Raw genomic sequence first — 13,113 nt, 5'->3', positions numbered from 1 at the left:
GATAAGGGATGAAAAAGCATTCTCTTAAAACACTGAGGCACTAGTACCACCCTTGGGCTGATGGTACAAGAAGACAAGGGTGCAGTTACTGAAACCTGGATAAACTTGTTATATGAAGAGTCTCCATGATATATGACCTTTAATGCAGAGATGCAGGCTGAGCCAGATGACATGAATTTGAGAGAAGAAATTCCAAAACCTCACCCTTCTCCCTGCCTTTGATCTCCTGTCAGTGCTTCTGTTGGCTAAACCTGATCAGAAACCAGAGGAAAAGGAAGTAGTTGATAAAAAGGTCAGTCTCTCAGGGCACAGAGCAATGTAGAGAAAGATGAAGAACAGATCTTCAAGGGCGATTGAAAAATATCAAGTATATTGAAGAAAAAAGAAGTTCTGAAACTTACCTTACAACTCTGCCCCAATTTAACAACTCTTTTAATTAGAGTCTCAACCTATGTAATTATTCTGTAAGGAAAGAAAAGATCCAAATAAATTGCATAAGGTAATATTTATAGAATAATTATATTAAATAGTGCATCAAAATACATGACTGAGCAACTAGGCTATCTAGGAGAGAAAGAGAAGAAAAAAAAACTAGATTTTTATCAGCTACCATTGGATTACATACTTGGGCCACATATTACAAGAGAACTAGGCAACCAGCCCAGGAGAAAGGGAGGAGAAAGGAGGATGTTACCTAGTAACAGAATCTTTATGCAAGAGTTTCCTATAAATTGTCTAATAAAATCATAGTTAATGATATCCAAAAATATAATCAAGTGGAAAGGTACAAAAAAGGGTTCAGTTGGAATGTAGGAGGTGAAGGGAAAGCAAGGAACGAGAGACAGGTAAGCAAGAATGAAAGATCAGGCAGAAATACACAGGAGAACTTATTTGACAGAGCTGACAAATAAAGGCCATCTTTCTATAGCCTCTATAGCAAAGAAAGGCAAAACAGACTTGGGTTCCGGGACTTTAAGGGGCAGGCCCAGGAATCAGAGCCCACCAAGTCCTAATGCGGGTAGTTAGGGGTTGGGTTGGTATGAGGGAGTGGTGTGCCTTCTAAGAAAGACCCTTGGGCTGGAAAGCACAACTTTTTCATTAAAATGGCGGCTGTCACTTAAGATTGCCATCCAGATGCTAAGCAAGGACCTTATAGGAGGAAAATATTGGGCATAAGAATAAGAAAGATCAAATAATAATTTACATTAAATTTCCTCAGTAAAGTATTCCTCTGCATATTATTTTAAATAAATCTTTACATAAGTTGAGAAAGGCTTTGAGGAAAACAAGAGTGATAGCTATTGGAAAGGCATGAGCCTAAAATATGTATATCAGATTTTAACCATATCATGAAGATAATAAATTAGTATCAATGCCAGAGTTGGAACGAATTTTACTGATTATTTTAAACTTTATTAATACAGATTTTATTAATTCACATACACAGTCTGACTTCAAGAGAAGTCAGATTGATTCTAGTTATTCTCTTGAAGGAATCATAAAACAAGCATATTCTGGATTGAAACTGATTCCAACTTTATCTATTGATTTTGAAACATTAGTAACTCTGTTTGAATCTCAGTTTCTCCTGTGAAAAAGGGAGATATTCCCCATTAGTTCAGTTAATCTTTATGTTGTGAAGAAAGCCCAACTCAATATGTCTAAACAAGAAAATATATTGACTCATATGACTCACCAGTCTTGGATTCAGATTAGGCTTCTTCTGGTATATCAACAGTTTCTGTCCCTCTCCCTCTTCCTTAGGACAGGAGGGAGGCCCCCTCTCAACCCTTGATTCACAAATAGCTCGGGGAATTTCCACTTTATCTCTTTGGTTCTAATTGGGGTGCATGACCATCCCTTACTTAATCACCATAACTAGAAGGTGGGGTATATTGATTAGATTAAATTAAAACTGGCCCCAACCCTATAGTTTTCCCCTTCTAAGGAAAAAGGATTTTCCAAAGAAAGTCGATTCATTGAGTGCTGCTTCTGTGTGAGGCTCTACTGCTGATGAGAGGATTCAGAAAGGATGAAGATATGTTTCCTGGCCCTGTGGAGCTTACAGCTTACTGGGAATGGCGGATAAGTCAAATAGAAGTTTCAAAAAAAGTGAGGCAAGTGCTGTACCTGTAGGAAAACCCAGGACACCAGGAGATCACATAAGGAAGGTCAGGAAGGTATAAGGTGGGTGTAGTCAAAGTAGCCCTACACAGTCTCGATGCATGTTACCCTGTGCCCTACATATAGGTGCTTCCCTTCTTACCCTCTGACTTTGTAGCAGAAGTACCCTGGGTCCTGAGCAGCTTAATTTAAAATGAATTTCTTTCCAAGATTGGGCAGAGGATTAGAAGCACAGATAATGAGGGAGAAGGTTACCTTCTTTGCTTCTATTTTAAAAAATAACACTTAAATTATATTTAGGGGAAGCCACTAAAAATACAGGTTATCACTTTTCTATTAACTGCCAAAAATTCTATAATTGTACATAGCTACAATTTTGCTTAGTTGATATCAGCTTAATCACTACTAATATAGTTAAGATTTGATAAAGCCCCACAAGGTGGCGGCAGAGGAAGATTCATGTATGGGTAGTAGTACAGAGAAGGCTCAGGAAGGACACCTCAGAAGGGGATCCCACTTAACTACCTTTCTGATAAGGCTTGAATACAACCAAGATAAAGATTTGGCCTTGACTGCTTGTGTCCACCAGCTCTTCAGAGAAGACATCTTGTTATTCAGATTTCTGTGCATATAATGAGCCTTAGGTAGTTCTCAGCCCCATCAGAGAAATTTATTCAACCTCCAGAAGTCATTTCTTGTTTCTTTTTCTTTTTCTTTTTCTTTCTTTTTTTTTTGTGTGTGTGGGAGAAAAGTTTCACTTGAAACATTTTTATAAGTTTCACGATATAAAATGTTAATATAACTCTTAATTCTTAATGAACAGCATGCATCACATTTGTGAGCATATACCATTTTGAAATGACTAAAGCAGTTCTGAGGCATATACTAGATATCACTAACAGTCCATGCCTGCAGCCTTATTTACTTTTGTTTTTCTATTAAAACTATAAGTCATTCATCTTAAAGTACTTTTTATTTATTGATTGATTGATTCCTTTCTTTTTCAGACCCAGGAATTGAACTCAGGGCCTCATTTGTGCTAAGCACATACTCTGTCACTGAGCTACACCTCCAGCCCCCACAGTATTACTAAATAGATCATTTGAAGCAATAGAATAATTTAGACAACTTTGTCACTTTCACATAGTATAAATATTTCCCCATTGAAGTTCTTCCTGCATTCGAGGGAGAAAACAATGAACAAAATGAAATCATCAGTGCTGAAGAAGTTCTAAAAATTTCGACCAAGTTCTAGGAATTAGAAAGGACTATACAAGCTCTGGGGGCCTTTAAATTTAAGTATTCTCAACACAAATACCCATGTAAGCAAATAAGACACATACATATTAATTAGGGAGACAGAGAAGAAAAAATAATTATTTTAGGAGTAAGCAGGAAATATTTTTATAGTGCAGTATAATTTCACGTTGTAAAACATGGCATAATTTGTGACCTCAATAACTAAATGCAGCATCACTTCACTCATTTACCAACATTATCCATACACTCTCATTTACCACAATAGCAGTACAATATTATTGAAACCCCTTTCCCTCACTCTACAAAATGGTAAACAGGTTTCAGAGCCTGTTGGTAAAGTCAGGATCCTGTCTGGAACCCATCTTGCTACTTGTCAAGTGTGTGTGTGTGTGTGTGTGTGTGTGTGTGTGTGTGTGTCAGTGTGTAAGTCCAAGAAGGCTCTGATTCAATATTTCTATTTTTATAAGAATTCTTTAGACATCATGTTTTGATCTTTCTATACAGAGATTTTCAAACACCTTTTCAAAAATACATAAACCCCAAAGTTTTTAAAAATGAGAGAGAGATTTGCTTTCTTTGGAATAAGGGGCATGACCCAAAGCTTCACCAACTGAGTTTCTGTGCATCACCCTATAAGTTATCTAGCATTAAGGCACACTGAATCTTCTCAGTTTGAACATTGTTCATCTACAGCATAAAAATTTGCAGCAAAAGAACTACATTATTTTGGTATGAAATTTGAATTTCTTAATAGTATCCTTAACTTCCCACTTTGTGGTTGGTAAAAGTATAAAAAACTACAGTTACCTACCCAAACAAGAGATGAGTTGCTTCTTCTGTCCCTTGTCTCTTTCCTAAACCTGTAGGCTGAAGAACAACAAAGGGTGTAGGCACAATATGACTTGAGGTAAGCAAGCATTCTTCCAAAGTACCTGAATTATATTCCTTGTACTTGCTACTTTCTCTCTAGTTCATAGACATTAGGTGGCTTTTTCAGTTTAATTATATGTAATCCATTTTTTTTGCATTCCATTTTTTCCAAATACTAGATACAAATTTATACTTGAAGAGCTCAAAGTGCTACTGCAATGAATCTACATATTTTATATAATATATAATAGGTTTTATTTGTTCCTAAGCAAATATGTGACATTGTCCAGGTCAATGGACTTGGTGGATGAATGCTCCAAACTACAGCATGTTCCTTAATAAATTTCTGAAAATACATGTCCATTTAATTCACAGCATTAGCAATACTGAATTATAAATAATTCAGAAATATGTCTACAAAACACAATCCAGTTTTTCAAATAACCCTGGTTAGGCCCTATGTATGTATGTTTGTGTGTATGTGTTTGCCTACACATACAGTTTTTCTCAGTTACTGATGATAAAAAATATGCCTAAGACTGGGTAATTTATAGAGAAGAGACATCAATTGCCTCACAGTTATGGAGGACAGAAAGCCCAAGATCAAGATGCTAACAACTTCTGTGTTTGGTGAGGGCCCCATTTCTGCTTTCAAGATGATGTCTTGAATGATGGTCCTAATATGTTAGATAGAAGGACAAAAGGGACCAATCTCAGTTCCTTATGGCCTTTATAAGGAAACAGGTCCCACACATGAAAGCAAAGCCCTTGTGGTCTAATCAACTCCTTATAGACCCCACCTCTAAAGGTTGTAATCCTAAAATCCATACTTGTGATATATTTCCAGTCTTTTGCAAACGCATATAGAACAAAAGAAACATTGAATCACCCAACCCATGTACTCCCAACTGAGGTCAAATAAACCAAGGTTCTGCTTTCTTGTCTCAGCCTCACACTACAGCAAGTGACCTTTTAGCAGGTTTGTGTGTGTGTGTGTGTGTGTGTGTGAGAGAGAGAGAGAGAGAGAGAGAGAGAAAGAGAGAGAGAGAGAGAGAGAGAGAGAGAGAGAGAGAGAGAGAGTTTGTGTGTGTGTATGCTTTGTTGGTGTTTGACTGTTTGAGATGCCTTTCAGGCCCAGTGCTAAAGTACTGTCTAATGCTCCTAAACATAGAAAGGCTTCCATGTGCCTTACAGAAAAAATAAATATGTTAGATAAGTTTTGTTCAGGCTTAAGTTATAGCATTAGTCATGAATAATTTGCTGTTGATGGATTAACAATATATATTAATAAGGCATCTTTAAACAGAAATACATACAAGCCAAGGTAAATGTGACCAGAGGCTCAAAATAACAGAACCCCCAAGGAGAGTGATGGCTCAGTATTCACAATGAACTATTTGGCACAATGGTACAGAACATAACTACTCACTTTCAAGAATATTCTCCATAGGCTAGCAGAAGTTGTAATCCCTGGTTCTCACCTCAGGCTGGACAGTGAGATCACAAGTGGGTTTGAAGGGAAAATTAACTGATGCTAAAGTTTCAAATCATGGAGCTTTTGGTGCATCTTTCCATGTGAGGCTATTTTGAAGATAGGGCTGAGAAAAAATTTCCTGTAATGTCACCTGGCTCACTTTGTGACCACAAAAAGGGAATCAAGTGTGCTGTTTTGTGCTTCCTCTTGGGAAATACTCTTCAAAAGCAATGTGTATATTAGGAAGATAAAGAAACTGGGAAACAAATTTTCTAGAATTCTTAGGGTCATATTCCAAAAAAATGCCTGAAGATCCTGTAGCATTTGTTTACTATCAAAAATCAGAATGTTTTGCTCCTTGTCATTTAAAATAGTTGCACATGAGCTGGGAACAATGCCTGTAATTTCAGGTACTAGGGAGACTAAGTTAGGAAGATAGCAAGTTTGAGGCCAGCCTGAGCAACTTAGCATGATCCTGTCTCAAATCAGAAAATGGAAAGGGCTAGAATGTAGCTCAGTAAGAGAACACTTACCTAGAATGTGCAAGGCCCTGCTTTCAATCCCTAGTACTGAAAAAACAAATGAATATTTGAATACAGACTCCTATGAATATAGATGCATTTATTGAAAAAAAAGCACTTATATGTACAACTATAATATTATAAAATACAACCAAAAACTAAAAAGTAAAGAATCAGGTGAATGAAATAAGATTTTTTTGAATGCAATTTATATAATCTTGTGCATTAATGATAAGCAATATTTTGAAGTTTAAAATGTTTCATTTTTAAATTATTTAGTGTAATTTTTTTGTTATTTAGCAATTCTGAAATTTGTTTCAATGTATTTCTATATTTTATTTCAATAGCTCATTCTATAGACCTAATATTCCTAGTCCTACTTTAAGACTATCAGTTGTAAAATTAGCAGGAGAGGAGTAAAAAATATTTAACAATTTGTATACAGCGGGCATGAAGCAATTAAAACTTCCACTTCTCAACGTCTAACCCCACAGTGACCATTGCAGGGTGAAGAAAATGGCAGTCTAATTACATTTGACAAGAGATTGCTCCTAAGCATTTCATTTATTTGTTAATTTGATACTGAAGATTGAACTCAGAGGTGCTTTACCACTGAGCCATCTCCTTGGCCCTTTTGTTTTTCATTTTCAGACAAGGACTCACTATGTCACTTAAGGTCTTGCTAAGCTCAACCTTGTGATCCTCCTGCCTCAGTATCCCATGTCATTGGGAACACATTTGTGCAACACTGTGCCTAGCCAGCATTTAAAATAAAGTAAAAGATGGATAGAGAGAAAGGATGGGAGAGGAGGGGAGAAGTAGGGGGGATAGGAAGGGCAGCAGAATAGAATAGACATTATGATTGATGTATGTACATTTCATGTATGTATTATATGTCAAAATACATTCTACTGTCATGTATGACTAAAAAAAATAAAAATAAATCGTATGGTAAAAAAAAATAAAAATAAAATAAAGATGTTATGTCCACCGAAAAACTGAAAAATAAATATTTAAAAATTTTTAAAAATAAAGTAAAAGAAACAAAATCTATGCCTTTGAGGTGAAGTTACCATTTTAACAAAAACACCTGAAAGAAATTGTTTTCAAAAGACTTAAGCTATGGTGGAAGAATTTGAAAAATGAATGTTTGAAAAATTACCCACTGAAATATGATTTGTTTGCCAAAACGGTTTGTTATGTAAAAAACAAAACAAACTTTTAATGTGAACACTAGAAACTACAATGTTAACTGAATTGGTAGAAGTAACTAGGAAATAATTATCAAAATCAAGTAAACTTAACTAAAACTTTTTTTCCCCTATTATGGGACCATTAATGGTTTGAAATTGAAAGTTAAAATCAGTGTTACTTTTTTTTTTTAAAGTATAGTGAATTTTTTTTTTAGAGAGAGAGAGAGAGAGAGAGAGAATTTTAATATTTATTAATTCTTTTTTTAGTTCTCCGTGGACACAACATCTTTGTTTTGTATGTGGTGCTGAGGATCAAACCCGGGCCAGGCGAGCGCGCTACCGCTTGAGCCACATCCCCAGCCCCTAAAATCAGTGTTACTTAATAATAAACATTCCTGATAAATAAGCCTATAAATTTCTTGCAAAAATAAAAGACACTGAGTATAGACTACTTATTATATACAAATTATATATATTGGCTACTTATTATATACAAAACTAAATTATTTCCTTTATAGAATGTACTTTGTTTGAAAGTTGGTACAATCTCTTTTCTTTTATTTCTGTAAGCATATTGGGCTGCCGTCACTTTCTAGGCACATAAACATTTCAAGTCTAGTGATAAGTGCTTTTCGGTCCATGCTTAGAATAGAATAACTTTATGACATGGTATTGGCATTATTATTTTACAACTGAAGTATATTAGGTGATTCTCTTAATCATACAATAATTAGATCGTGCTAACTGTGAACCCTACACTCTGGGCTCAGTCTCTGTGCTTAACCACAACTCCATACTGCTAGGGTAAAAGCATTTAACACTTTAAGTCACATAGAATTGCTCTTTATTGATATATTTTAGTAAACAAATGAAGGACTATCTAAAAATTCTTAAAGATTTTCTCATTAAATTAAATTCATTGTCAATTTCTTTGGAAAAAAAATATTACTGCTTCACGTGATCATTATATTCTCATGACAACTGTGATTGTTCCTGTTACTTAAATGTAAAAAATTAAAGTGAAAAGTTGGACAATAATGAGAATCAGTTATTCAGGATCTTCCTGAACTACCACAGAAAGAACAAAACACTAAACAGTGTTTTAAAACTGATGGAGGCTGGAAATTATTTTGGTGGAGGAGGCAGGGTATAAACAACAGGCAGGTCCAGAAAAAAAAGGGAAAGACATAGATCAGCAGCCTTTCCTATCTCAAAAGAGAAAGGAAACTGAAATTACATTGGGAAAATAAAAAATCAAAGTGAAAGATATTAGAAGAAACCAGACAGAGGAAAATACCCCCCAAAAAAAGGCAGAAAATAAACTAAATCACCATGCAAAAATATACATGAAGAAAAAAGATTCTTTTTGAGAAACAGGGGCTTGGTTTTTGTTTCTTCAACCTTTCTCCATAAGCGGCCCTATCAAAATAATGGCAGATTCCTGAAAGAGAGATTCCTTTCTATTTCCTTTACTGTTCCTAACACACTCAGTCCACATCACTCAATCCTTATTCAACAACTTCAACTGAGAATGACTATGGATTATTGTTGGTATTATCATGTGATGTTGATAATGACAGGTAAGCAAGGACAGTTATACATGGAAAACCAGAAAGAAAAACTGTAGTGTGTATTTTCATCTAGCTCTTAACCATAGTCCTCATAGCATTTATCCTTATCTGACACATTGGATATTTGTTGGTTGCTATTAATTATCTGTCTTTCCACTCCCATTTAGTATGTGGGTTCTATAAAAATAGAAACTTTTAAATATACTATTATTTATTTATTTATTTTGTATTTTTCATTTTATTAACTGCATTTAGAACAGAGCTGATCATAAAGTATTAGTAAATATTTCTTGAGCAAGTGAATGAATGATATAATTTGAATAACAAACACTTAAGCATTTAATTTTGACCCTTTCTCCACCAGGACAACAATTTGCTGGTTAAGAAAATGACACTATCTGTTTCCCCATAGAAAATAACCAATCCCTTCTCTTTCTCCAGTGTTTAGAACCAAAATATAGAAGGATAGGTGCCAGGGAACAGAATGGCTTTTGGTTGATTGGTCAATTTGTGCTTCAACATATTGAATTAAACCCACAGGTAGCTGGCAGGGGTGGAGGCATTGGGAGATACATTTTTGCAATAGCCCAAAATGAGATCTTTATAGACCTAATAACTAAAATTAGTAAGCTGAATACTTCTGTAGAAACATCAAATTTGATTCTCTTTTATCTAATTACAAAGTCAACTCCCAAAACAAGAAATAATAGAAAATAAAGAAATAGAAAATAAAGAACTCCACAGGGCCAAAGTTCCATTCACTTCAATAATTCTGTGTGCTAGACATCAGGCCAGCTATTAGCTAACTCAATATTCCCATTCAGAGGTGAAATCATCAAGGGCCTCCTATTCATATAGCATTTTACTGGCCACTATACATATGTCCCTTCTTCCATGAGCTTACAGTTCTTTGAAAGAGAATCTTAGTCATATACTATAATTCTAGAATAAAATAAGACAATATGCTGTAAATTGCTTATTTGTGTATTGTGTATGCCTCAGTAAATAAACCTAAAGACTCTGAAATTCCCAAAGTCCAAAGAACCACCAGGCTTCAGTGTACTATCCACAAGTCACTGAATATGCTTTGCTAACATTAATTTTCCTAAATATATCTTTGATGGCCTAAATGACTCCTCCATCTACCATGTAATTCCAAACCATGAAGTTATAATCATATACTACTACAACCACAGTTGCCCAGGGCTGCAGAATGCCTTCTAGTGAGCCGCAACCTGAAGCACTTGTGTTTTTGTGGCTTCTGTACTGAAATGAAGCTGCCATTTTTCAGTGTGAATGTCTTTTTTTTTTCTCTCATGACATAGACAAATGTTGATGTTTACTACAAGTTGGTACATTAGTTGCTAATTAAGTTCCTAGTTGCTTCAGCCAAAACTTGCTGTATGGAATCCAAGAAAAGAATGGCAGCTATATCAAAAATAAGTTGTTGGGGATTTTGTTTTGTTTTGTTTTATTAAAAGAAAGTTATCTATTAAAGAATATGGAGGAACTCACATGCTGGGAAATAGGAAAACTTCAGTCTTGGCTTCCTCCTGAACTGAGTTAGTGGTTAAAGTACTTCTGCATCTGTCATCAGGCCCTGGTCAAGGATATATAAATACTAGCAATCTAGGCCTGAGGAAATCAGGCTATAACTGTTTATTATTACTTATTTTTTTTTTCCCATACTCACACCCAAATTCTTGGCGGAACAAATTAGTTCTTGGGAGTCCAGAGGTCAGGTTTATTTTAGGAAGGGTGCAAAGGTAAATTCCTTCTGGGGTTCTGGGCTTCCTGGATTTTGGAACCGTGTTTTTCTTAGCTTCATCTCCTGGCCAGTCCCTTGCAATTTCACCCTCTGGCTGGATCAGACTTAAGTGCCTTCACTAGCAAAGGGTAATTCCTTTCTGCTCACATCAGGGTCTGGGGCAGTCTCTCTTCATTTTCCACATGGGAAGTCCCAAATCTCACACTTTTCTGCTCTCTACATTTTAGCTGACAAAGGATCTAATTGTTGAGGCAGAACCCTGCTGAGAAGCCAAAACACAGGCCCCGGGGAAGTTTGCCATTGCTTTGCTGTTTTAATGGATCCAAGAAAATTCGCTCTCCTTTGCTATTTCCCATAGTGACCTCTACCAAAGCCGTCTTCTAACCCGCAGCGACCAAAGGGTGGCTCCTCCCGGGAAACACACTGCCGGCCCTGGGGCCCTGGAGATTACGTATGAAAAGTCTTTCGAGAAGAGAATCGAAACAGAAACCAGTCCAGCTAACCACAACAACTGCCTGGTGGAAAACAGGACTCAGCGAAGGTATAAGTGTCGCCCTGCTAGAGCCAAAGCAACCCGCCTGTCAGTCGGAACCTGCCGCGTCCGCGACCGGGACACCGCGCACGCTGCCCACCTGCCTGCCCACCTGCTCAGGCGCCACCGCGCTCTCCTGCCCCGGCCCCGGGTCCCGCAGGCCACCGTGTCGTTGGGCACAGAGCAGAAGACCCTGCCACCTCAAAGCAGCTGACAGCGATACAAACACTCAACTGTGGACCGTCTAGTTGGGAGAATCCTCTCCCTCTCTGAGAAAGAAAGATGTCGAATGGGTTCTCTGCAGACAAGAACTTTCGCTATCTCATCTCTTGCTTCAGGGTCAGATTGAAAAGTTACATCCAGGTAGAGCCTGTCCTGGACTACTTGACCTTTCTGACTAATGAAGTGAAGGAGCAGATTCGCAGGACCGTGGCCACTTCTGGTAACATGCGCGCAGCTGAATTGCTCCTGAACACCTTGGAGAAGGAAGTCTGGTCCCCTGGCTGGACTCGGGAATTTGTGGTGGCCCTCCAGAGAACCGGCAACACCTTAGCGGCCCGTTATGTGAACCCGGATCTCACAGACTTGCCCTCCCCATCTTTTGAGAAGGCTCATGATGAATGTCTCCAACTGCTGAACCTCCTTCAGCCCACTCTGGTGGACAAGCTTCTGGTTAAAGATGTCTTGGATAAATGCATGGAGAAGGAACTGTTGACACTTGAAGACAGAAATCGGGTAGGTGTCAGTTCAGAGGGAGCTGGGCTTTAAGAAAGATTTTTGCGAAGTGGGGATTGCAAATTTTTTTTTTTTTTTAACTTCTGTGGGCAAATCTCGTTCCCTCCTTCTTTAAAAAGAGTCGATGTGGGCGCTGGAAAACATAATTTTGAAATTTTAAACACAAAAGAATTAACTTTCTTATCTTTTCACTGAAATAAACTAAAGAACTAACATTAAAGCAGGAATTTGTATTGATAAATACTGTTAATTGAACACTTACTATGTACAATTATAGTAATTTTATATTTGAAATAACCCATGAAGAGTCGTAATAGAATTGTTTCTTTTTTACAGAAGAGAAAACTGAGGTAAGTTAATTTGCTCAACTTCTTCCAGGAAGAACAGTGCAGAGCTAGATTCATCAAATCCTGCTAGTACTGAATTTTAGTTCTTATTTAATGTGGTTACATGGAACAGAGGTGAGCAAACCATAGCCCCAAATCTAAATCCAGTCTGCTACTCATATTTGCAGGCCCAGAAGCTAAGAATGGTCTTTGGGTTTTTGAATTTTTTTTTATTTTCTGTGTTTATAAAGTTTTATTAGAACACAGTTGTGCTCATTTGTTTACATATGTTTTATGACTGCTTTTCACAGTTGAACAGAGACCATATGGCCTGTAAAGTCTAAAATATTTCTTATCTGCCCCTTTAGAGTAAAAGCTTTCCAATCTCTGCCCTATGTTATTTATTATACCATTTAATCTTGGTTCAAATGAGGAAATTATATAACACACACACACACACTTTTTTTTTTCTTTGTTTAACTGAAGTTTCCATGTTCTTTGGAATAAAAATTTGGAGATAATTCACTTGAAGAAATATGTTGCCAGTTGTAGCTTTTCATATTAGGAAAGGAATAGCAGATTTTCATAAAGGTAGCATTTTGATAGGATGAATTTGACAGGTGATGTTACAAAACTTAATGTAATGTTCATTGTTTTTCAATGAATGAAAATATACTATGAAGTATACAAATACTGGCCTACTTGAATGCTGAATTTGTATACTTGAAGTATACAAATG

At 36.6% G+C, this 13,113-nt stretch overlaps 1 protein-coding gene across 2 annotated transcripts in view; it reads left to right on the top strand.

Moving 5' to 3' along the window:
- The first annotated feature begins 10,916 nt into the window (after positions 1-10,916).
- The window catches only part of Ifih1 (interferon induced with helicase C domain 1), a 58,237-nt gene continuing 56,040 nt past the window's right edge, over positions 10,917-13,113 (top strand). Inside the window, exon 1 of one of the 2 annotated variants that reach the window (XM_058584959.1) lies at positions 10,917-12,048. In XM_058584959.1, coding sequence (XP_058440942.1) covers positions 11,596-12,048 — 453 coding nt within the window. In that variant the 5' untranslated portion in view covers positions 10,917-11,595. The remainder of the gene's footprint in view (positions 12,049-13,113) is intronic. The other variant, XM_046462271.2, reaches the window with a different exon arrangement.

This window comes from Marmota monax, unplaced genomic scaffold (assembly GCF_021218885.2).
Source record: "Marmota monax isolate L192 unplaced genomic scaffold, Marmota_monax_Labrador192_F-V1.1 WCK01_AAM20220418_F8-fsc00129, whole genome shotgun sequence".
NCBI classification, from domain to species: Eukaryota; Metazoa; Chordata; class Mammalia; order Rodentia; family Sciuridae; genus Marmota; species Marmota monax.
This window is presented reverse-complemented; position numbering and strand designations above follow the sequence as displayed.